Here is a 25,601-nt window from a genome sequence, read left to right as displayed (position 1 = left end):
CCAGTAGCTCCCAACATTGGGCTGGATGTTCTGAAGGGAAAGGTCTGTGCGTGATGTTAGCAGGAAGAGACAAGTGCGATTGAGTCACAGACACATGACAGAGGTGTGCAGGTGCAGAGAGACGAGGAAGAGGCAAAATAAGGACAGATTAATTTATTGCAGGAAAAAGGTGACCGGTGAGGCGGTTAAGAGCAGATGGTGATGGAAAGGAAAATGGAAAAGGCCTGAACTCGCAGGAGAAGGATGCCGCTAGCCGGCCCTATACCGAGGCAGAGTCTTGCACTCGTCTATAATTAGCACAGGGACCACAGATTGTAACAAGCGCTCCGGGGCCTTGTGTTCAGACCGGCAAGAACTGCTGCCATCCGTCTCACCGCCCAGGGCGAGGCACGATCCCGGGCTCACGCCAGCACAGGGGAGGAGTGACGGAGCCGTGTCGTCTGGGTGCACATTTGTTTAAAACATGGGCAGAGTTGATGCCTTCTGAAGAGGTGAGAGAATACAAACCCTGAAAGCATCTGCATGAGGATACCTTGATGAGTCAAGTGTCATCGCTGTATTTAGCCCTCCCTATTGGTGGGTTCATGTTTACAGAACATTCCTCAATCCCTTCATTTCTCCTTCCCCTCAGCAGTTGTAAAGGGCACAGTATGCACCCCCCCCCCCCCTCCACCCCAGCACCATCTGCTAAAAAAAATAAATAAATAAAAATCCCTTTTCTCGCTGGACACGATTGACATTCAGTCAAAATGTCAAAGCAGCTCAGGCCCTTTTTGGCTCTTCCTGTCCCCGTCTTAACTTCCCATCTCCATCACCTCCAGGACTGTTGGGCAGATCGTCAGTGGTGACTGATGAAGGACTGAGTCGCTCAGACACCGCCGTGTTCTGAAGGCGTGACGAGACTCGGGTCAATCCATCATGAAGTGTCATTAAACGCTGCTCTTCAGAGCGATTATCCACTCAACATATACGATGTTCTGAAGATGCAATGCGTATCACCTGGGCTTGAAATGTTGTCAAGTTTCCTCTTTCCTGTTGTCAGCGTGAACCCTTTGGATGAAGCATTCCTTAAAACCCTTAAGGTCCATTGTGCTAGATGATTATAAAAATAAAATGTGTTCACTTGGGAAAATTCACTTTTAAATGTTGCCATATAGGCCTGCACCTCTCCCAGTCCACTGCGTACCTGGTCAGTGCTGGACTTGAGCCGGCTATCCTCCTGTTGTCTACGGACTGAGCCGCTACTTCCACCCCCAAATTCAACCGGGATAACCAACAAACCTAAAACCTGAATTCTCAATGTAGGATGAGACATCAAAGTTTGCAATGTCATGAGAATGGAAGATTAAACTGGATAATCCCATCTGTCGAGAATGCAGTTTGAATTTGTTGTCACATTTCTTTCACTTCCTGCAGGTGACAAAATGAGACGGACGTCATAATTAGGGTGAATATGAAAATGTTCTATTGCAGCCTCATTTTGTTTCAATCTGTTTGATACGAGCGCATCTTTACATAAAATATCATAAACACCATCCATCATGCTCCTTCAGGGTTCATTGGAGGTGAAATTAAACTGGATGTTATTCATCAGTATGACACAAATATACTACACAAGGTTGATATTAACTATTTCATTAGTCATTGTGACATACTGAAGATCAGCTTCACACTTATTGTATTCCTTGTTGATTATTTGCTGGATTTCTTATGAACTTCTCCACAATCATCCCGTGGAGTTAAAAAAAACAAAACATCAATGACAGAAATACTTTTTCAATGAGAGAACTTACATTTTCAGCTAACTCCCGACTAAACCTCCCTCTTCCTTGTATCTGGCCATGTGACCCGGACCTTTGCCTCCATCAGTCACCGCCCACAGCTTCCCAGACACAATCAGTCAAACCATCAGCAAAGCTCCCACTTAGTACTGGTCTCAAGTCCACGACACTCAAACTTCCCAACTGACATTGTAAACTCCCTCCATCTCAAATACACACGGCCTCCAAAGTCGCATCTTTGTGAGGATGTGGGTTCTTTCATTGACTAAGAAAGTGCAGAAAAATGAAACGTATTTGAATTACACAAACTTCTTTTATTCAGAAATATGCTAGACTAATGACATCCAATTTCTTTTTTAAAAAACCCACTTCCAAGTCATCTTATTCTACAAAAACAATGGTAATTTGTACATATAAAAAATAAAAATACAAGAAAAAAGATGACACAACAAACCTCTGCAATGTTTTGACAGCCATTTTCCAAAAGGAAAGAACACCTGAATCAATTCAGGTGTTCTCACTTTGTTACAGATACGCTAATAACATAGCAATGGAGTCTTTTGAGATCCAGAATAACCGCTGTGGAACCGGAATCTATGAAATCCCTTTATGGATTTTGCGTTGCTGTAGTTAGATTGGGTGACTAGTGGAGGTTTGGGTGTTGCATTTCCGGTTTGCAGTCTCACATTGGGTAGTTGAGCACCACGTCCTGTTTGGCCAGCTCCAACAACATGGGATCGTCGAAGAACTTGCTGATGCTCACATCCTCACTCAGACCCTAAGGAGCAACAAACACGTGAGATCAGGCAAGAAGATACACCAACAACTCAAGTGATAAACGGGAAGGCCAAAGGCTCACCTTGCGCCTTCGGGTCTTGATCATGAACTCTCTGGCCAGGTGGGGGGCAGGTTGAGGCTCAAGAGGCCTGATCACAATACTCTTGTCCAGCGGATCACCGGGAACAATCTGTAAGGAAATATTAAATGTAGTTAACCCAGAGAGGAGAAGCAAACAGCAGCTCAATCTGAGAAACAGCAGCTCAATCTGAGAAACAGCAGCTCAATCTGAGAAACAGCGCGACGACATGAAACGTACATATCATTTTGAGCTTTAACAAACTGAGTGGACACTTCTAATAGTGGCTCCGACCTTCCACTAAATATCTGATTCAGTTGCAAGTCTGTCCGATTGTTACCGAGTCAGGATTGCGTCCATCAACATGATGGAAAAGCAACGTGAAAAGTGCCACTGCTTCAGTTTGTGACTGATGCAATGTTAGCAGGTTGACTTAGACGAAGGGTTCACAAGCTTTTAAAGTGATTCACTCAATCCATTTTCTTAAGGAGCTCACCGCATAACCTACACAATATGGTTTAATTGCATTAAGGGGGCAAGTATCAAATATCCATTACGGAGTGAAGGAACAGAACGTTTTGGGAGAGTGGGATGAATAAGACGTTCCCAGCCTCGGGGTAAGATTGAACGGGAGGAAAAGGGGAAAAAAATCAATCAATGGAGTGGCTGAAGCCCAATCAACAGATGGGAGAGCGCTGCTAACAACAGTAACTCAACACTGTGCCGTTTGCATGCTAATACATAATCAAACTAATGAGGGAGGCACACATAGCCTCTTGAGTTTATTGGGGCAAAAAACACAGTTCAGGGACGCGTTATTCTTATTTTCTCGGGAAGTTCAATCAATATGCGTCTACAGGAATAATGTCCGTTGACACCCAGAACAGAGGAGACGATTCAGGGTGTTGACTGGGTCCAGTTCAAACTCTGGAGCAGCCCTTTAGAAAGTAAATTGATCCGGCGATTGGTTTTGGACCCAAGGAGAGTCTTGTCGGGAAAAGGGTATTTTTTTTGTTCAGCACCAACAACCTCGGACAAGGTGATGTGGAAATAAATCATCACACTTGGCCGCATGACGACAGGAAGTATATTAAAAAATATATATATATTTTAGGTGACGAACAAAACATTTCAGTTCAATAATCCAAGAGGGAAATCTAATTTAGTAACTGCTTTGCTCACAATTTAGTGCCTTGCTTTATATTAAGTATATTTATAAAATGGCGTCATGATTTGTACTTAAAATGTATTCCCATGACAACCACGACAGCTAAAAGGTAAATATACTGCTCCGTACTATAAAAAACGTGGTAATACGAGCTTGACCAATCTTTGGTTCTGCAGAGTGGTTCTACAATCATGTAAATACATAATTAACGTCTCTTGTTTCACACTTTTCACCTGAGGGGGAAAAAAGACATTAAATATTTGCACTGAGGAAACATGTTTCTCTTCCAGATGAATGACTTTGCTGTTAGGTATTAATCTTCCATAAGTGGAGTTTATTTTCCCTGACACGGCTCTGCAGAGTGCAGACACGAACACATACCAGACATAGCAGACAGAGACAGTTACACTATACTTAAAACTTAATGACTCGACAATCCACATCAGAAGCATTTTAGCAAGAGTGGCAGACATGTGCACGAGGTTTGACACTCTGCTGCACAAGCTGCCAGTTATGTGTACGCCAGATTTGGTGCTCGTGAGAGAAAGATACCAAATTTAAAGATCAGGTTCGTCATCTCTACGGAGATTTTTCTTCTTCTTAATGTTCACGGTGCTTATCATAAATTACAAATTGGGATTTTTTTTTGTTTAGGTATTATCACAACGGCAAGTCCAAAATAAGCTGTGGCGCCAAAGTAACAACTAATTTAATCAGATCATGTATTATATCGCAATTCATTCCCATGTCTGCTGGTCAGATTAACGGCAATGACCGACTCTGCTGCCGACAGCACAGAGCTGAACAGATAAATGGGAACAGAGGTTGCGTTGACTTATGATCCGTTTAAGCTCTATTCAGTGAAAATGAGTATTGCGCTAAGTTAAATCATGTGTTCCAATCTTGTCTATATTCCATGACGGTGGCAAAAAGAAGTCTGGATCCTTGCTGTCAATTATATTTTCTACAAAACAAATCTATACGCAAAAACACGGAACCAGCAGATTTATAATTGAAAAAAAGTTGCTGCAAAGGAACAGACGATCTCCCATCACCTCCATTGAAACGGCGTTAGAGGGATCTCTTCACAGCCAGATGACAAATTAAGAGAATAACTCTTGAAATGTACACTTGGTTTAATGGCATCCAACTGGAGATGTGATTCTACTATTTGCGTAACGGGAGTGGGTTTTTCTCTGTATTCTGTTCATTTGGAAGGAAAGCTGGTTGGCTTACCTGCCAGTGGTGGAACACAGACAGGGCGAAAGCCTGTCCCTGTGTATGTGTGCGAAGGTCTGTCTCAAAGCCGAAGGAGTCGATGGCCGGGATGAAAGCCTTTATGGTGTAGAGAGGAGACCCTGGAATAGGTGCATCCTGGGTGACATGACCCCTGTTAGATGACAAACACAGGACCACATTTTTTAAAAGCTCAAACCCTTGTATTTCAATATTATGGAATATTGTCAATGTGGTTGATACTAGATATTAGGAGAATGAGTATGCCAACCTTCTTCGAGCCAGCACTGTGTAGACCGCGGATACACAATCAGCTGGAGCCTGAACCTCTACAAAGTAATAGGGCTCCATCAACCTTGGAGTGGCCTGTGACACAAGGGAGACCAAACATTAAAAAGGAGGACAAAGGCGAGGCGATGTATGAAAATGTATGGCCAGGCCATGTACAGCTACGACGGCCATTAATGCATCATAAGAGCTGTGAAAGAGCCAAAGATAAGGAGAGATGCCAAGACTGGGAAAGGTATTGCACTACAATTAAAAGGGAACGCAGTCGGCTAAATCCAAACCGTAATCACGATAATGGAACATTAAAGAAAGTAAATATGAATCTGAAGACAGGAGGAGCTAGTGGCCGATGAGAAGAATAGACTTCAGGAGGATGATCTCACCATGAGGAAAGCAGAGTACACCACTCTCCTGGCTGTCGGGATGACCTGGCCGCCTCCTCTGTGCAGAGGCTCCTGAGCAATGACTGCGTCGAGGATCTTAAACTTGACATTCCTGATGGCTGAGAGCAGCAGAAAGAGTTATTGAGACTCAACACTCATGAGGGAAAATACATCATCCCATTAGCACACGGTTGTAGACATTCAGGCGAATAGGAAATGCCAGCACCAATTGCAGTGTAAGGAAAAAAAAAAACTTTTGTTTGTAAAGACCAACATGTTTCAGGGGTAAAAAAATAAAGACTAAGAAGAGAACTCACGCTCATCACACAGAGGCCCCTCTCTGGTGCCCCACTGGAAGCCCTGAACGATGCTGTCTTTGACCGAGCCGAGCAGCGCCTTGTCCACCTACAGGGGGAAGAGGATGACATCAAGAGATGGGAACAAAAGCGGTATTCTATGATTTCAGACTGATGGAGCTTTCTGTTCTCCTGACTCACTTTCTCATTGGAATTTTTTTTAAACATTTTTGTCAAACTAAAGTTTTATGATTGCACATTGTTCTACAACAATTGTCTAGTTTCAACTTTTCTATCAGCAACAATTTCAAGGTTTTTGTGAAGCAAAAACAGCCAAATATTTGTTGCATGTTTATAAATGGTATATTTGGGGATTTGAACTGTTGACCTGATAAACTATTTTATTAGGACTCTTTGGACTCTGGGATGTTGTAATTAAAAACGTAATGCAAAAAGAAAATAGTTGTTACACAATACAGCAAAGGAACCTATCTTTAAAGACAGATCTATTCAGCCGTGTTTGGTTGGTACAAAACTCACCTCAGAGGGCAGGGTGTCATCTACAAGGATGTTTGGTCCCGTGGTGTCCGGCCCGAAGGCCCAGATGGACCTGGCAGCCAGCAGATCCCAGTCGTACTTGGTCTGGAAGAACTCTCCCAGCTTTTTCCTGCCACGAGGAAACAAGAACTGGTTGAAAGGAGGTCTGCACAGTGTGTCAGCGGGAACATTAAGGAGATTGGTTGATCGGGGGGTCAGAGGGGTTAATGGCCGAGGAGGAGTAGAGTGGAGGTTCAGTTTAATGGTGTGTGAAGTATGTCACTTCTTTGGCATTGCTACGCTGGCACCGCTGGGTCCAGATGGCCTGACAGATGAGCCGAGGACTGACAGGAAGCCGCGCTCTAGCAATACACGCACTCACATGTACTCGTCACAGGGACGGGAAAATTCAAGCATGCTTTTAGTGACCGATTCAATTACTGAAAGAAATCTGATCGATATACATTGAGGGGTTTGAATGAGAACACACTTTGTACTTAAATATTAAATTACAGAAATGCTCTTCTGTATAGCCATTTCAATTTTTAAATAAAGATTTATATTATAGTGAACATTGATCTCATATTTAGCATTTCTTACGGTCCCTTTCAACCAGACATGGTGAAGCAGAAATACATATTTACTGACACGATGTTCTGCAGTTTTCATAACTTTGAAAGGAGACCGAAGTGAAATTAAAAAAAAAAATTGAAAAGACACACTAGACTGATTAAAAGCATTGTTATCAAATAGCAACACACTATGGATTTAGAAGGACTATTTTAGTCCTGGGCGTTTCTCTATCTTTTTACCTTCTTCAATAACCACATTTAATTAAAGAACCAATCACCAAGCTGGCTCTGTTATACATGCTAACCCAGGAAATTATTAAAACTAATGATCGGCCAGAGTGGCTCTGATAAATGGAGAAATTAGTAACTACTGCCATATCAGAATGAAATGGGGGTAATCTACACATCTAAGATGAAAGGTACATTAAGTAATTTCATTTAATTAAGGGATCACTAGTTCAATATGCATGATGGTGATATCGGCTCCATCTTACCTGTTCCATGTGATCTGCACCACTTCGTTCTCGATGTCCTCAGCCAGCCCCTTCTCCAAGGGCTCCGCAATCATGGTGATCTTATTCCTGTCAATCACATCACACAGCTGTCAATCACTCATTCTGGGTCCGGGAGAGACTCGGCCATAGGGAAGGACTAACTCTGACAGTGAACTCCAAACAAAGAAATATAACAAACTTTTTAAAAAGAGGAAATTATCAGAGCTGCGAGTTGAGTGATAATTTACCTAAAGTATGTTTTGCGTGTAATTGCACTCATGTCATTGTATGTTTGGATAAGATCTAAACAATATCATGTCCGGTACGCACTTTTTGTTTGGCGTTTCAGCGAAGCACTTGAGTGATGAGGTCTCTACAACCGTTTCACAGAAAGTCACGACGGGGTCAGCAACCTGTGGACAAAGATGAGCACAATTACACAAAGAAACAAAAAGGCTCCACTCGTGTTGATTTGTGTAAATAGTGAGAATAATTACTTTAATGTCGATCTCAGAGTACATCTTGCGCAAGTCGTGCATGACGCAGTCCAGGTAGAGCTCTCCTGTCCCTAAGATCACATGCTCTCCAGATTCCTCCACCTGAAAAGACAAAGACATCCACATAAAGCCAATTATAATTTACGCAGTTGAGTAGCAACACAATTATTGTTAAGATCAGTTTTGACTTTTCAGATGTGTCCTTCCAGCAGTATTTTATTTCCCAGGGAACCATTTCAAGAGTCTACCAAGCTGGTTAAATGTCCAACAGAATAAATGTAACATCAGTAATTACTTAGTTTATTCAGCTTGTGTTACATTGACAAGTGTTGAAAGCATATTACTGTAGTTGTGTGGTGACATACCTTTGTGGTGAGAGACGGATAGCTCTTGTTGACCTTCCTTAGTCCGTCCAACATTTTCGGTAGCTCTGATGGGTTGACGGGCTCCACTGCGATCTTTATAACTGATGCTGTGTTGAACTTCAGTGGCCTGAAAATCTGAGCCTGTCAGAGAAAGTAAAAAGAATGTAAACAATACCGTTTTTCATAAGGACATTTTAAAAAGGTCTCCGTGGTATTACTCGCTTTAATCTCACCTCTTCGTTCCCTCTGGGCTCCGTGATTGTTGCGGTCTTGACGATTGGCTGGTCGCAACCTTCGATTAGAACCCAGTTGCCAGCGGGCACTCGGTTCACTTCAATTTGGTATCTAAAAGTGTGGACGGTACAGTAAGATTTAATTCAAACTACAATTACCGCCTCGCAGTTGTATGCCCCCAACCAGTCAAGTCGGTGGCAGTGTCACAGCTCACAGCCATGTATGTCACCACTTCATAATTTTACCCTGTTAAGACATGTGTGAAATTAGCCAACTAATCTTGAGTTATCGGCAAAAAAGTGTTTTGTGACTGTTGACCACCAAATCAAAACATTTTTCCTGATGATATAACCTGCCACATATACACCAGACAATGACCCCAGTCTGTATTTCTTAAATGAGACCCCATATAGTATATTAATATTATACTTGATATTTACATTTATTACACACAATCCTTGCGGCGTACCTGGCAACTGAAATCCAGAGACGGCCCACAGTGCAGACCTGGGAGTCCTCCTCATCTTCAAGGGTGTAGTTCTCTCCTAAAACCTTGACAGGCTGACCTGCCTGAATGGTCCCGCTCAGCACTCTGCCAAACGCATGGAACTGAACCCCATCCTCTGTGCTGTACATCTTGGTGGTGTGGCACATCAAAGGACCCTGAGGGCGAGAGGCGAGCAGGAAAGAGGGATAAGAGAGAGAGAAAATAGGGCAGGAAAGTCTTAGCACTGGAATGTGACATTTCTTCCCCCCAAAAAAACCATAAGAAGGTTTTGGCAAAAAGCAGCAAGACTTTTAATGGAACTTGGAAAACTGTGATCAATGTCTGGTATCCTCTTAAACTGGCTTATTTAAAAGCTGGCTCATTTCAAGACAAAAACAGCCTATTTGCTTAATCTGTAAGAGCAGCTGGAATAACTAGAAACAGATTGCTGCAGTTAATTGGCGTATCTGCTTCTCAACAGCCAATAAACAGGAGATTCCTGCTCTGCTTCGTTAATACTCACATCAGGGTCGCACTCGACCATGGCCTCCCCAAGGTCTGTATCCAGACCTCCAGCGTATGTGTGCTCTATCTTGTTCCTAGCACCCTCCTGTGGTGAGGGGATGTGATGTACACACATGTCCACAAAGCCTGTAGAGAAGAAATGTGTGAACGACTTAACATTGATATAACATGTTTACCAAATCATGATCATTTCTCTTAGATTAAATTTACAATCAGGAGCAGATATATTGAGTAAAGTCCCTCAGAGTTTCTGCAGTATTGTTAATATTACTTTACTCATGCATACAGTTCTATGAAAAATAAATAACATTGTTCTACATATACAAAAAAGAAATAATAAAAAGACTGACAAACAAAATGAGAAAGATAGATGAACAAATTAAGCCTTACCAGTGAACTCTCCAAAGAAGCGGTTACAGACCAGCCTCAGCAAAGGTCTGATGTTCAGCTTCAGCTCCTCTTTAGTAAGGTGGATCCCCAGTTCATCCAGAACTCTGGGCAGAGACGTGTCCACGTCCCCAACCACCTAGACACAAAGAGGATTTGGGCGAGGATGACACACTGCGTGCGACTCTGCCAGAGCCTGAAAGTGTTAGGCCTGTTGTGTTGCTTTGTTACACAAAAATGTGTTAGCCATGTCCAACCTGTGAGAGGATTTTGTAGAGAGGCTCCAGAACAAATTCCACAAAGCTGCGCTGAGAGTTGCTGCTGGGAGCTTTCTTTGTGAACTTGCGACTGAAAAAAAAAACAGAAGATGGCAGATGTCATACAAATGTGTTAAGAGAGGATCGCTTAGCAATAAATATAAGCATACTCTTAAAGTCCAAATTTGATACTCACGTTTTGGGGTTGAAATAAATGTCTCCCCAAAGCCTCTTGGCAAACTCATTATAGTTGATGTCACCTGCAGACACAAAGAGAGGAGAAAGTTAATACTTGACTAATTGCATGAGATGAGAAGCAGGATGTGCCGGTGTCAGTTTATGCTGAAGAGCCTTACCATAGGTGTCCGAGTAGATCTTTGCAAAGGACCCCAGAGTGAAGCAGACACTGTACTGAGAGCTGGCAAAGCACACGTTTCCAAGGAGGGGCGACACCACCAAGTTCTCATCTGTGGAGTAAGTGCTGAGAAGGAGGAGAAATGACCATAAAGTGTCTGATGTTGTCACTTCTTTTTCCCACCAATAAGTAGCACTACATCTCATGAAGCCATTCAAGCCCTCTAAACAGTGTGCCTGTGATGGGTTTCAAGTATTACCTGAGCAAACCATTGACCTCATCCACAATGTGGCGAAGTTTATAATAAGCATCTGTGGGAGGCAATTTGAGCTCCCCAATGAGCCGGTCCACCTTGTTGATGCAGATGGTGATGGCCATACGCTCCTGAACTGCATGTTTGATCAGGCGCTCTGTGTTCAGCATCACCTGAGCAGAGATACAAAGGCAGAGTTAAAAGTTACTATCTGCATTGGAAAATAAAGGGAGTTGAGTTGAGCAGTGCTGCTTTAAAGGTTGAAGAACATTGACAAATGTGCAAAGAGTGCAGGATTGGGAGGACATGAAAGAAAGAAGGGATCGACTCACTCCTTCTGCTGCATCTATGAAGAGGACTACACCGTCTGAAAGCCGGATGCTAGAAGTGACCTCATCAGAGAAGTTCACGTGGCCTTAGAGGGAGACACAAGGTTCACTTTCTGCTGAGATACACCAGAACAAACCGCCAAACATACATTCAGTAACACCACATTCAGCCGTGCATTATACCTGGTGTATCCATGATGTTGAAAAGGTAGGATTTTCCTCTGGAGTCTGGCAGGACCATTGTGACAGGAGCGCTCTTGATACCAACGCCTCTCTATGGATGGAAAAAGCACCAGATAAATAAATAACCTTTGCCGGTGGGGGAACATTATATCAGCTCAAAGCTTATTTCTTAAGGATTTCTGGCAATTTGTTCGTGCAACCTCCACACTTGAGTCAAGATGTCAAATAAAACTGTATTCTTTTGTGGATCATAGTTCCATGTTTGCAATTCTGTGACATTCTAATATGGGGGAACTCAATATGTTAGGATATAGTGAGTTGTTATTATTATGGAACCAAACAACAACACTCACCTCCTGTTCTGTAAAGAGGATGTCTGTGTATCGGAGCTGAAAAAGTAAAGTCATATTAGCTGCTGTAATACACAGAATATGAGTGTAATAATTTCAAACGATGCATTTATCATTCCAGTCGACACTCACATCAACATCGTCTCTCTTCCTGATTTCTGGGTGCGTCTGTTCAATCAGGCAGTCCACGAAACAGGTCTGGACAGAAAAAACTGATGAATTAGATTCACAGATGAGTCCAAAGAGGAGCCATAGTATTAGCATATGCTCCAAAAGCTTCATATCCTCATACATTTTTCATCTTAAGAACACATGTCCTCTTTGGCAATATGCCACAGAAGCACTGCAGTGATTCATCACTTATTTTACAGGCGGGCTGCCAGGCCAACAGGAACTCCGGCCAGAACAAAAAAGTAAGTAAGTATAAGTTTGTGTGTATGTATGTATGTATGTATGTATGTATGTATGTATGTATGTATATGTGTGTGTGTGTGTGCGCATGTATGTATGTATGTATGTATGTATGTATATATATATATATATATATATATATATATATATATATATTCTGCAGCAACGCAATGCCATGAGTCCGTGAATAAGCCAAATATCTGTGGTTAGTTCACGTCTGTAATAACAGCAGGAAAGTTGCATGCCTGTTATCTAAACTGCTAACGTCAACTGAACAACTGAAGTGAAGATAATGTAGAAATCCTTCTGTTTACAAACAGGCTCAGCAGTGAACGTAATTAAAACTCAACTCCTGGCATTCTTTGCCACGGTTTTGAAAGAAGGAAAAACATGATACATGTGAACCCACTTTTCGTTTAAATTAACAGTTGTGCCGTGGATCTTATTTATGCTATGTGAAAAGTGACTGAACAGAGTTTGGTGTGGTGTAATTGTGTTAGGGCACCCCGCCCAGCACATCCGCCTGAGACGCAGCCATAAGGCGGGCTCTAACCTTGCCGTGGTGAAGATGACCACACAGGGTGACGTTACGGATTAGCTCGGGACCATCCATCAGATCGGCAAGGAATCTGCCAAGATAGAAGAGGGATATCAGAGCTTGAAAGACACACAGCAAACACATGGATAACTAGGAAATAGAAAAGATTGAGTTGAGCGCTGTTGTACCAGTAACTCTCTGGATGTACATTTTCATCTTCAGACTTTATTGGCAGAAAAAAAAAACACATCATGTGCATATTCACGAAGATGACTTACTCCATATCATAAACAGTGGCAGGTAACTCCTGCTCCATCAGGGTGAACCGCTTGTTCTTCACAGGCTTGATGATGGGCTCTGGAGTGATGAGAAAACATGAGCATTTGTGCAGATTGGAATATAACTTATAACATTATAAATATGTGAGAGCATGTGGCTTAAGTAACCAAATACTGTGCACTTTACTGTAAATCGCCGTATACAGGCTACACTGTTCTTTGTATCTAACCTGTGAGAGGTTGTGTGTCTTCCTCTTGGACTATAGTTTCCACTTCGGGTCCATAAACCTCCTCTGCTGTAGGATAGTACTTCTTGTCCTCATGCAGGACCACCTCCATACCAGGGACATCCTCATCAGCATCAGCAGGCTCATCATCTTCGTCATCATCACCCTGCACAAGGAAAGTGTAATTACCATGACATGCGAGCACATATCTGATTAAAAGTACCACCAAGTCAACGGTTTAGACATATTTAAGAGTACCTCATCAACATCTCTGTCCCCTGCATCCAGATCATCTTCATCGTCATCAGAGTCCAGCTCTGGACCGATGTAGTTTCCAAACTCGTCATACAGATCAGCCTCCATCTTGTAGAGAACTGAACAAAGAGTCATGGGTTAAATAATAACATATAGTTTCGCTCATTTCCTATAGACAATATATGAATTAGATCCAATGCCAAAAGACAATGACACAACAGTTTTGCTGAGACAAAATAGGAGATGAAATAGCCATGTCACCTGTCTCTGAGGTGGAAGACGATATAACGAGAATAGTCTAAATATGCATTATTAATGGCATTTCATGTCTCTGATGCTGTGATTCAATATGAAACATGCATCATGTTCACGTTGCATTAGTAATACAAATGTAGCTTGCATTGTGAATTAGGTGTCGGTCTTTTTCAAAAGCCGGTGATGACTTCACCCTTTTGCTTACAAATAACGTTACCGTAAGTTATCATTAAAGCCAATGCTAACGTTGCATGTAGCACAACATGCACCACGACAGATATTCATCAGGTGATTTCCGTCGGTAAAAAAATCCGACTGATCCGACTGAAGCGATAGCTTTTCAATGATTACAAATAAACATTTCCTCATGTTTGCAATGTTAGTAGCGAGTCAAAAACTAGCATGCTAGCCAGCTAACAAGTACAGCAATGAATGACTTGGAGGCGACGTTTCAGTTACGTTTCTGGTCCGTAATTCAGTAACATATAACTTACCGGCTACGAAATCAACTCACCTGTAATCTGTTATAGTGCCTCAGAAAAGATTATTATCGAAACGAGATAGAAGTTCGGTGCGTAGTTAGATAAATAATTTCCCAAAAGGCGCCATGCGCACGAGATACTACTTCCGGCTTTCTTCCTCTATGGAGAAGAGTGCGGTTAGGGCAGTTTGGGCTCACTATCGCCCCCAACAGTAGAGAGGTTAATTCAGAAACTACATCGACCTTTCACATCAGATATTCTTGTTGAACTACATTTCCTTCAATACCTCGACATTATGTTACAATATGCATAATCGCAGCGCACTTCAGTACCTTTCAATGTAAACGTGCCATCTTGAATTCCTTTACCGGAAATATTAGCATGCCTTCTCTAGCTTGGCGTTTGTGTAGTCGGGGATTGTTCCCCTGGGTGACACGAGTGCATTTAGTGCTACCCAGTGGCCATGGTGCGCAACTACAATCGACTATTTTGAAAGATTTATTTTGTTTACCGAAATATGAAGACTATATCTCTCTGCAATTCATTGAAAATATAGCATAGCCGTGTAGCAAATTAAACTCAATGAATCTAGCCGCTGTGCTATAATGCGCTATAATAGACATACAATAATTGTCATCGTCTCGATCAGGTATGAAGGAAGACTGACTGACATACTGTATTTTCCGGTGAAATAGATGGCCATGTAGTTTTGCATCGTCGCCACTGGAGGGCAGTGGACATTCATTAATGGTAAAATAAATTATAAATAAATATTAGAATACTAAAGAAACTATACTTTTTAGATAACAATGGCAGTTTCTTTAAAATAAACGTTCCCATTAGAATTAATGGTAAAAAAAGCCACCACAAATAATAATTCAACCCTCAGAAAACTATACTACTATTCAATGTTGGGCAACGCTTTGACTTTATGAGCATTACTTCCATAGTTTTTATTTCTAAACTTTGTTCTATTATTGGTACCTACATGGGACTTTGATCTCTGTTAACTTGGACAGAGTTTCTATATAGTTGTGGTGTACATGAATGGTGTGCTATGAACAACCGTTTCAAAAATGTCAGAAGTCAAGCATAAAACAAGTACTTACTGATGTTCAAATATAAAATATGGCATTTCTATGGTAAAGATACATGTACGGGATCAGCGGGGTGGGTGAATTATTCCACTTGAATGTTGATGAGGTTTGATAACACATGCAGACACAGGCAGGGTTTCAGTTGATGGCTTTATTCCTGCTGGTGTTTATATATTGTTCAGTAGACCTGTCCTACACAGTAAAGATACAACAGACTGATACACATGTTAAATACGTCATATGTCATACATTTCTCAATTAGACGTATATATTTTGTGAGAAGCACACTGATAAACAATAGTGTTTCGTCATCTTGTAGATCTGTTGAAATGCCCTTCAGATTTAATTTATTGAGGTTATAATTTAATATTTAAAAAACTGCAGATAAATAAAACACTTTCTTGGTTGGCATAAACATCTAACATTTTTAAATATTGCTACGAGAGGCCTATACACACATATTTCCATACTGACCCAGTTTAACATTTAAAAGCAACAACTCCCATTAATGATTAGTATTATTATTATAGACTATGATGCAAATGTCCGTACCCCCAAACGTTAAAGTTATAGCTTAACCTTATATCTAAATCTTTATAACAAAGCGCTGATATACCATTGATTTCCTTTCTTTCGGTGATAGTGGCAGGTCTCCATAATCATGAGAGTGACCTCCGGACCAAAACGTGAGAGGCTGGACTATAAACGCTCGTGAGAGGCTGGACTATAAAGACACGTGTAAGTTAGACTCTATACACGTGTAATTTAGACTATAAAGGCACGAGTTATTTAGACTCTATAAGGCACGTGTAATTTAGACTCTATAAGGCACGTGTTATTTAGACTCTATAAGGCACGTGTAATTTAGACTCTATAAGGCACGTGTTATTTAGACTATATAAAGGCACGTGTTATTTAGACTCTATAAGGCACGTGTTATTTAGACTCTATAAGGCACGTGTTATTTAGACTCTATAAGGCACGTGTAAGCTGGACTCCAGATGGACCATTTATTTATACATACAATACAAATAGTTTTATTGCCTTAACATTAGTTTGTGGGACTATATTTAACCTGAGAGTTTGACAATACGTCAACTGGCCCCTTATAATGATCTCCTCCCCCTCCCCCCTCCTCTCAGTCTCCGCGTGACCCGCTACTCTGCCACCAGCTTCCTCAGCCTCTGCACCACATCCTCCCCGCTGCTCCACGGCACCGTGACCGCCTTGAACTCCCCGGGCATGGCTTCATGGGTCTCCGTGATCAGCCGGTGCATGGGGAAGTCCCGCCGCGGGAAAGCCACGTCCCGGGGCCCGAGGGACAGCACCGGGCAGAAGTCGTTGGCTCCGTCCCCCACGTAGCAGACCCGCTGGTACGGGCGGCCCCGCTCCTGCGTCCTGCGGGCCACATATTCCCTGACGATCACCTGCTTGCACATGTTGCTGGGGCACCGCATGCAGTCGTGGGCGTGGAAGGGCCGCAGCACCAGCCGGCCGTCCCGGTTGAAGGTGGCCGGGTTGCTGAAGATCCGGTGGAAGAGTGGGCGGGCCCCGGCGCGTCGGAGCCAGGCCTCGATGAAGAAGGTGTTGGCGTCGGACAACAGCACCACCTCGAAGTCTTGCGGTGGCCGAGTGCGGAGGAACTGGAAGAGGGTGATCATGCCGGGGGTGGCCGGTATCTTCTCCATGGAGCTACGGATGTCGCTCTCCGTGACGCCCTGCTCCGCCAGGTAGGCCAGCACGCGCTGCATGTACTCGTTGTAGTGGCCAGGTTGGTAGGTGTCCTTCAGCCAGCCCGGGAGGTGCTGACCCGGGGCGGCCTGCACCACTACGTCGTCGCTGGTCTCATCCACGATGGTCTCATCAAAGTCGAAGAAGATGAGGAAGCGCTTGTCGGAGGAGATGCTGGCTGAATTGGAGGCCATGCTCTTTGCGCGTGTGGAGTCGGCCGGCTCCCCCTTGCCTGGGGGATGGGGTGGGACATAACAGCAGTTGAATATTGAATCCCCCATGATTGACTATGCCACACCTCTGACTGTTACAGGCATCAAATATCCACTCCTGCGCTCCTCCCACTTTCCAGCATCCCACGCAAGACGGAAGGTGGAGGCTATACCGAGGAGGATTTCTGGGAAACAGCAATGCATAAATAGACGAAGAGTGGGGTTTGGGGTGGAGGTAAAAACAGAGTAAAATATAGATTTAATATATGAAATAAACAATCATTTGAATACCATCTAAATGGAAAAAAATGTTTAGCTGAAAGAGAGCAAAGCAGTGCTTTCTAACCAGAAGAGTCAGCATCAAACAGCTGCATTCTGAAACAATGTGAGGGACTACAAAGGTAAGGAAGGGGTGGTCATCCTGCTTAGCAGAAGTTATACAAATAGAAGGGAAGTAAGAATATACTCGTATCTGTGAAAACACCTGGCTCCATGCAACTCATGCGGCAAGCACGCACATAAACTAGAGGAACAAGCCAGACAGCAGCACGGGTCAGTGTATAAAAACATACCTTTGATTGGAGCCGATGTCAGCAGTAGTCAGCTGATCTCGCGTGTTTCCTATCAAACTCCTTCAAGCTTCGCGTCTGGTTCTCCTGCGAGGAAGAGGAACACATGATGAATCGGTCGATATACACTTCAGAAAAAAAAGAAAAGAACCATCGCAAGGTCCCTTGTGATAAGCGATCAAATAGGAGACACAAAGAACAACACGTCGACGTTGCTCAACATCATCAGGCAGCCTCTCTCTGCTAAGTCCGTTTGGAAATGTACTCGTGAGCCTGCCAACCTCATCTGCTGCCAACATACCTTTCACAACACAATAACAGCAGCAGAGAGCCCGGAATTAACTCGAACTCTTCTATCAAATTGTTATAAATTAAAAAAAAAAAAAAGCATTACTGTGTGTCACGAGCGCTGGTTCCGATCCCCGGTGTCGGTCACGTCCGAGCCGGTCTCGCAGAGAGTAGAGACATTTTTCCGCCGGTCGGTCGGTGGGACGCGTGCTTTTATGTGACAGTCAAAACCACCGAAGCCGCTGTGGACGTGACCGCGCCTCCAAGTCCGCCCATTTAATAGCAGCCTGCTGAGCGCGCGCACGGTACAAGAGAGGGAGAGAGCGAGAGAGCTGTGGGAGGAAAGGAAGGGAGAAAAAAAAGAAGAAAAAAAAAGAGGAGAGAACGACATGTTCGGTTTTCCAAATAGCTATATCCACGAAATGCTGTGTGTTAGACCAGTGAATGAGTTGGTTGTTAATTCACTGTGTACACACACACACACACACACACACACACACACACTCCAATGTAAACTGCACCCTTTCCTGTGAAGCTACTTGACCTCTGACCTCCATTGTGAGGGAGATGCAGGAAATGAGGACAGAGCTGTACGGCATCCGAGAGTCTGATCGGAGTAAGTATACCTAAAGTAATACATCATTTAAAAAAACCGGAGCAATATGGTGTCTCCATTTGTTAAACATGGAGAAACAGGAGCAGCGCTTCCTTGCCAATAATGATTAATGAACCACACAGCAACCTTCAGAGCAGCGGCCACACATCTGAAAAAACATGACGTGAAGCCCCCCCCCCCCCTAATCTGCCTGCCGACAGACGCAGCCTCCTGCCTCCTCTACGCCACACGGTATAATGACTAACAGCTGGGGTGGGCAGACTATTTTCAAACCCAAATGGGAATGGAGACGTACAAACCGGTGTGTTATTATCTCCTCTGCTCGCGAAGTGAGCCTCGGTACCTGACCACCCACTCACCATCAGTGAGTCACTTACTCTCCCACCCACCGGGAGTACTTTTTCTCCACCCATCCGTCCCTCTCTGCCATCCTCTAGAATTATGTGCCTCATTGGTGCGCCACTTAAAACCACCTACGGTGATAGAGGGCACGCTGCATTTTAGGAGTTTTACCAGCAACCGTAAAAGTATTAACGTGCCCTTAGGGAGCGCACTCTGTTAGTGGAGGAATAAAGATGGTCGAGTTGGAGCAACGGATACCCAGGAGAGGAAATGTCTTTGCACAATCCTGTTGTCACTCTAATATTCCATCGTTATAAACTCTTAGAGACACTTTCTCCAAATGCAACTGCTCATCTAAACATATACGATATGGGTTTAGATGAAAAAACCTCCAGCTGTATGTTACCTAACCAGAGAATAGCTGCCTAGATGGTCACTGTTGGTCAAGGTCACCGCCAGCCCCTCCCTGTAAGACTCTCAGGACATTTTCTTCAAAAACAAACACAATTTAAACAGATAAAAAAAGCAAATAAAATAGTCAAATAACAGCACTCAAGCCAATTAAGTTTGTGCAATCGCAACAGTCAGCTGAATTTGAAGCTTTCCAGGAAAGCTCGGCACTTAGCTTATCATCGGGAAAATGTTGAGCACAATCCTTATTTTTCTACATTTCCTTCTGGTTTCCTTCGTTCTTAAACACCTGTCACATTAAAAACTCCCAGCAATTGAAGATAAGAAAAAAGAAGCACAGAGATGTGTGATAATCATGGCTACTTGTTTTTACTTCTCAAAGTTAGCAGTCAGTTAAATGTACATTATCAAAAAAGGCCCAACTTTTTCACTTCTCCTCAATCTCCAGATAACATACAAAAAAGGACAAACCAGGACATTATAAAGCTGCACATTTTGTACCAGATACAATAATAAAATACGCAATGCTACATTAAGTGGTTAAAAATACAAAGGGGAAAAGGTATATTGATTTTTTTTTTTTAAACATCTTTAAAGAATATACAATGTTATTTTTTCTTAACTAGCCAGGAATTTTAGTAGAAAGTGCATTCTATAAAACAAAGAAAGGAGGAGGAGAATCGATTGACCAATTGAAAGACAAAACATGGTGGAAAGAAACTCCATAAACAAACATAACAAAAGAATGAATATCAGCCATAGCTTGGAGGGGCTAGTGTAAAGTCACCAAAGCAGGAGGAAAGTCGCTTTCACTTTGAGGGGAGGTCCATATTGGAGCAAAACTGTATTTCTTTGAAGAAAAAGTAATGGGAACTTAAATGTGTGCGCATACTAAAAGGTCCTTCGTTCGCTATGGCCCCTTCCACACCAACCACCTCCACCCGGGATTCTCCTCCTTTCCTTGCCTAAAAACATCCACTCAAAATAATCACCTCCACCCTTATTCATGCAGCCACAACTGCACTCTGTTCCACAATGCATCGTCAGTCCCTCCCTTCCCTGTGCCTCACCCACGCAGCAGTAAAGTGCAGAGAATACACACAAACGAAAAGGCAAAAAAAAAAAACTAAAACAAGACAAAGATCCATACTGCAAAAAATGCTGAAGCACAACAGTGAACCCGAGGGGACAGGATGATAAGCAAATAATACAGCCGTATTAAGACCCATAGAAATGGCAGGATAATTGCAGGTCTCAAATCAAAAAGGGACTTCCTAAACTACCGAGCGTAACCATTTCAGACTGAATACAGTGAGAGTGGTAGAAAGAGGCTCATGTTAAAAGTACTGCCATCATCCGTCTCAGATATCCCCAAAACACACACAAATATATATTGGGGCACACTGTGTCAAAGCAGCTTTTGGTAGAAGAGCACTGGGGACAACCAGACCGGCAGACTGGTAGAGAAAATGCATGCACACACACACACACACACACACACACACACGCTCGCTCACAAACACACACGCACAAAGCTCCATGTTGCTCCGACAGACACGCATCTGATCGCCGTCAGACTGGGTGAAGGGCCACCGGCCATGCAACTCAAATTCATGGCAAACTGGTCAACCCTTTATGCTTATTTTAAACAAATAACATTCACACCGTCGGCTATTACATCAATAAATGTAATTTCTGCCGCTGAATTGATAACATGTATGCTTATCTATACAAGGATTCCAAATATTAGAAGTTGTATGTCCACTGCCTTTTATCCTGACATTTCCTATCATGTGCTAAAACAACAGTATATCTACATTAGCTTAAAACTGAGCGAGTTATCAGAGAATATAAAAACAACAACATAGATGAGTCAACAACCATCATTCTGCGAAGGCAACATTCAACAGGTTTAGACACACGCGTTTGCCTGTGAGGATTAATCAGTACGAAGTCAGAAAGCAAACCTTTACATTACAACAACTCCCCACACTGTGGAATATAGGCCGAGAGGAATATGCATAATTGCCTGTTAAGAACGGTGATGGAAAAGGATCCCAGGTGTGTGTATACTGTGTGTGTCAAATGACCTTTCACATGATAACCCGTATCATTTCGACAGCAGCGAAGGGAAGTGGGGTAAATCCTGATGGGGCCATGTGTCTGGCCCCTCACAGTGGCAGTATTTGACAGTCATCTGTTATCTAAAAGCTTCTGTTGACCAACAGTTCTGAGGTTGCACTGAACACAGCAAGTAAATCAGTGGCCATACGGTCTTTGTCTTTCGAGTGTGTGCTTCAGTAAGTGTGAGGGTGCGTGTCCTGCATAATTCGAGTTTCTTGATCACAACATTTCCAGTCAAACCTCACAACCATTGTAGAAATGCAAGGCCGACACAATACATTGTTATTTTTGTAATATTGAACTTCTGAAAATCAAATGGAAAAGCAAAATTGCGAAACACTGTATGCACTGGAATGGAAAGCACCATTTAACCATAACGTGAATCTCAGAATTTGTCTAGATTCAACTAACCGTATACAAAACCTGTATTCCAACATGCCCTACAAAAATTCCTCCCCCCTTCTTACTTTAGCCTATGGCACTGTTTCTTGCACTACTGCTGTTTCCCCGCCGACAGAAAGATAACATTCATCAAATATTGCTCTACAGTTCAACTAGTAGGACAGGTTGAGTATTGCCATGGGGAGGGAGTGCCCGGAGGCTCCTGATCAATGAGCCATTATGAGTCAACATTAGGAGGAACGTTAAATGACACTGATCCTTGATGATCCATGGAGCTCAGGTAATACGTACGTCGACCTTTTGATGAAAAGGAGACGCCCATCAATGTACAAATAGAGAACTCGCACGGAAATCCTTCTGTGTAGATTTCCTAAGAAAATGTTAAAGAAATATTTCTTAGAGGTTGAAAAAGCTTTGTCAGTTGACCAGGTTATTCAAGTCTTACTTAAATAATGTGTGAGGGTGTATAAGTCTGAATTACATACACTGGTGTGCATGTGTAGATTTACTTATTGAAATCATTTTGAGAGGAGCACCCTTTGTTTGGGGCACTGAGAGACTGAGGCAGGACTATGAGACGAGGAGGAACAAGGCGCGGTTTGGTGTGGGCCCACAGAGCTGGAGCCCAGTTCAGTGGTGCTGTGGGGCTCCGGGGCCCTTGTCGGGGGGAGCCATGTGGTGCAGGTAGCTGCTGTCTTCATGCCCACAGTGGTTTAAGGGCTCGCTCTTGAACAGGGCCGGGGGTGGGGGTAGATGGGAGACTGGGGGCACTGCCAGGTGGTGGTGGTGGGGGTGAGGTGGGGCATGTTGGGGGCTGTTTGAGAGGTGTTGCTGGGTTGTCGGAGGGTGGGGATGATGGTGAGAGGGGTTTGAATGAAGCTGTACGTGGGAGAACGCGTGTCCCACAGGGCCTCGTGGAGGCATGGGCCCTCCTGTTGGGTTGAGGCCCATGGGTGCTGAGGTGGTGGCCGTGGTGGCAGCTGAGGGACTGGGACCAGAGATGGAGGAAGAGGATGAGAAGGTGTTGGCAAAGATGCGCACAGGCGGGCCGCTGGTCTGCAGGACCACAGGGCTGGTGACCCGGAAACACTTCTCTTTGTGTGCTTTGAGCATGTTGGAGAAGCGGAAGCGCTGGCCGCACACCTCGCAGGGGTAGGGCTTCTCCCCGGTGTGAGTCCGGCGGTGGCGCTTCATGTTGGGCCGGCTGGTGAAGCTCTTCCCACAGATCTCGCAAATGAAAGGCTTCTCTCCTGCACAGATTGAGAAAATAAAAAGACTCACGTGTGAGGAAGACAGAGAGCGTATTAGTGGACAAAAAGCTAAAAAGAGAAAATATAATAATATGATGCGTCGAATCGTTTGTTGTGAAACGAGATTACTTATCAATTGATTATCTCTACAAAGAGCAGCATATATGCAAACACCAAGACATTCGAGCAGCTGGAAAAAAATTTTAATCTCCTCAAAACAGATTTCTTCAAATACCTACAATTGAGAACTTTTCTAACACACAAAGAGTGGGGAAACAACCTATAGAAAGGTTTTTTTTTAATAGAAATAGAGATGGGGAACGAAGATCTACATGAACAAGATCATACCACAGAATACCTGGGATGAAATGTGCAGAGACACACCTATACGAGCAAGAGGAGCCAAGATGGACCAACACATTACAACCTGTGTTGGCGGAAGCGCTGCCAATCACACGCATATATTCTGGCTATGCCAAGTGAAATACATAGTGGAGAGAAGTCTTTGATGCCCTCAAAGAGATATTCCAACAGGACATCCAACAAGACCCCACAGTAGCACTATTGGGAGTGATACCTAAAGGCCTGGATGGGCGGGGCCAATAAACTACCTTCTGAACATACTACTCACAGCAGCATTGAAGGGTATAACCATCAGATGCAAATGCATGTTGTTGAAAGCAATATGCAAATACATTGGCATCTCAAAATGAGGGTCTTTGCTGTCATCCCACCCACTCCGAAGGAAGCTATTACAATTCACACTTTGAGGAGAGGTGATGTGAAAAATGAATAGCAGCAGCTTCTTTGAAATGCTGCTCTCATCAACCTCCATGGAGCTACTGAATGTGCCTGCTACCACCCACACAGCAATCTATTAAGTGGCTGCTGAAGGGCTCTCTAAATGCTTTACACTGGCTTGTTATGCATGCAGCGCCTCCAAACACACTGAATATCAAAAGGGTGACAGCTAATGTGCGAGCCTTCTGTAACTGTTACATTACACTCACAAGATATCTTGAAAATCTCTGCACAGCGAACAAAACTTTGGGAGTTTGCGTGTTTAGCAAGTGTGGCGCCTATTACAGGGCATGCCTGGGTGTGTCTCCTCCTGCAGGAGCTTAAATTAGTTGGTAGCGGCAGGGAGAAGAGAGGGTAGCGTAATTACACATCACAAATATAACCGTGAGTGCCAACGGAGAGCTTTGTGTCCACCCACGTCCGGGTTGAAAAAAAAATAAAAACACTGAGTGCACTGCTCAGTTTTCGTCTTGGAAATATCCAACAGCAATACAGCAGGGAAAGAAACCCAGAGGGATGTAATGCAGCATGTGTCTGGGTAGTCATTATAAGCCACGATATATGCAAGGCTCTTCTTAGATGTAGAACATCCCTCTCATTAAGAACTGGGCGAAGTCTCCCTGCTCTCACCACTATAATGTTCATCTTGGAAACATCCCATGCGGTTCTTTTTTTTTTTTAGAGCATGTACGGTGACTGGCTAGCAGACGTACGGAGCCCAGCAATATTGCTGCTGTTGGGCAAAGTTTTCAGCTCAGAATATTCAGAATTTTAAATGGTCTACATTAAGATTAGCAACAGACAGGATATAAACATAACACCTGGTAAAAAAAATAAAACGCATCTATGACCATGTCATGCACTGCTGCACAACTGTGCTATTCAAATACGTGAGATGCCGGAGAGGAGAGCGTGCAGAGAGGGAGGGGAAGACTGAGAAAGGTGGGACGTCTGTCTCCAACGTATTACGGCTCTGCGGAGTGCATTCTGGTTTTTCTTCTGTTTTTGCCAGCAATTCAAACATTCTGTGGAACTTTTTTCTGAAACCCCACATTTCAGTTGTCACTCACTAAAAAAAGTTGGCTGCATAACTTTAAACGTGAACAACATTCCAAGAAAGTCAATTTCCAAGTCTGTATATCTGAACAGCGCAAGTGACGGCCAGGCGAGCTTGTACTGGAGACTCCACCCGGATGGCTGCTGGGCCATTGGAAACTAAAATCTGTAGAACAGGAACGTCTGAATGGGCATGTGCAACAGCCGAGGAACTAAATATTGCTTTAAAAAGTAGGTTCCTGCAGTCAAAAAGCTTGTTACGTGGTCGTCCTACAAGAGGTTCCTGGGGTCAAAACAACACGCTTTAAAAACACTGGCACATTAGGTCTGAGCTCATGACATTTCTCACCTGTGTGTGTTTTCATGTGCTCATCAAAATACTGTTTCATGTTGAAGTCTTTGCCACACCATTGGCACATGAAC

At 43.4% G+C, this 25,601-nt stretch overlaps 3 protein-coding genes across 7 annotated transcripts in view; all 3 read right to left on the bottom strand.

The window, feature by feature from the left end:
• Positions 1-2,074: 2,074 nt before the first annotated feature.
• eftud2 (elongation factor Tu GTP binding domain containing 2) lies at positions 2,075-14,452 on the bottom strand. Its single transcript, XM_034539725.1, has 28 exons — positions 14,312-14,452; positions 13,546-13,661; positions 13,291-13,453; positions 13,061-13,139; positions 12,798-12,873; positions 11,966-12,031; positions 11,837-11,872; positions 11,484-11,574; positions 11,304-11,386; positions 10,978-11,144; positions 10,720-10,844; positions 10,560-10,623; positions 10,364-10,454; positions 10,110-10,245; positions 9,718-9,845; positions 9,177-9,370; positions 8,707-8,818; positions 8,474-8,614; positions 8,109-8,210; positions 7,942-8,024; positions 7,612-7,698; positions 6,549-6,675; positions 6,030-6,117; positions 5,713-5,831; positions 5,313-5,407; positions 5,042-5,195; positions 2,641-2,748; positions 2,075-2,559 (listed from the first exon to the last, which is right to left on the bottom strand). The coding sequence occupies exons 2-28, from the start codon at positions 13,648-13,650 to the stop codon at positions 2,464-2,466; spliced, it is 2,916 nt and encodes a 971-aa protein (XP_034395616.1). The 5' UTR covers positions 13,651-13,661; positions 14,312-14,452; the 3' UTR covers positions 2,075-2,463.
• A 1,060-nt stretch (positions 14,453-15,512) lies between these two features.
• phospho1 (phosphoethanolamine/phosphocholine phosphatase 1) lies at positions 15,513-18,422 on the bottom strand. Of its 2 annotated transcripts, none has more exons than XM_034539472.1 (3): positions 18,283-18,422; positions 17,892-17,975; positions 15,513-17,339 (listed from the first exon to the last, which is right to left on the bottom strand). In XM_034539472.1, exon 3 carries the CDS (start codon positions 17,299-17,301, stop codon positions 16,534-16,536), a length of 768 nt encoding a protein of 255 aa, XP_034395363.1. In that variant the 5' UTR covers positions 17,302-17,339; positions 17,892-17,975; positions 18,283-18,422; the 3' UTR covers positions 15,513-16,533. The 2 variants fall into 2 exon arrangements, with proteins under 2 accessions (XP_034395363.1, XP_034395362.1); XM_034539471.1 differs by having other exon boundaries at positions 15,513-17,504; positions 18,283-18,417.
• A 1,475-nt stretch (positions 18,423-19,897) lies between these two features.
• Positions 19,898-25,601, bottom strand: part of znf652 (zinc finger protein 652) — a 20,542-nt gene continuing 14,838 nt past the window's right edge. For all 4 annotated transcript variants that reach the window (XM_034540051.1, XM_034540048.1, XM_034540049.1 and 1 more), the window contains exons 5-6: positions 25,528-25,601; positions 19,898-23,321 (exon numbers count right to left, since the gene is read on the bottom strand). The exon at positions 25,528-25,601 is cut by the window's right edge and continues 71 nt beyond it. In XM_034540051.1, coding sequence (XP_034395942.1) covers positions 22,702-23,321; positions 25,528-25,601 — 694 coding nt within the window. In that variant the 3' untranslated portion in view covers positions 19,898-22,701. The remainder of the gene's footprint in view (positions 23,322-25,527) is intronic.

Source organism: Cyclopterus lumpus, chromosome 8 (assembly GCF_009769545.1).
Source record: "Cyclopterus lumpus isolate fCycLum1 chromosome 8, fCycLum1.pri, whole genome shotgun sequence".
Taxonomy (NCBI): Eukaryota; Metazoa; Chordata; class Actinopteri; order Perciformes; family Cyclopteridae; genus Cyclopterus; species Cyclopterus lumpus.
The sequence above is the reverse complement of the archived record's forward strand: the minus strand, read 5'-3'. Positions and strand labels throughout refer to the sequence as shown.

Excerpts from the sequence above, each read along its gene's own strand:
- eftud2 (XM_034539725.1), bottom strand. The coding sequence starts at position 13,650 with ATGGAGGCTGATCTGTATGACGAGTTTGGAAACTACATCGGTCCAGAG. Across the intron at positions 12,874-13,060 it reads GCCACTGTTTATGATATGGA|ATTCCTTGCCGATCTGATGG; the intron begins GTAAGTCATCTT and ends CTATCTTGGCAG. Across the intron at positions 5,196-5,312 it reads ACAGTGCTGGCTCGAAGAAG|GGGTCATGTCACCCAGGATG; the intron begins GTTGGCATACTC and ends GTCATCTAACAG.
- phospho1 (XM_034539471.1), bottom strand. The coding sequence starts at position 17,388 with ATGGGGGATTCAATATTCAACTGCTGTTATGTCCCACCCCATCCCCCA.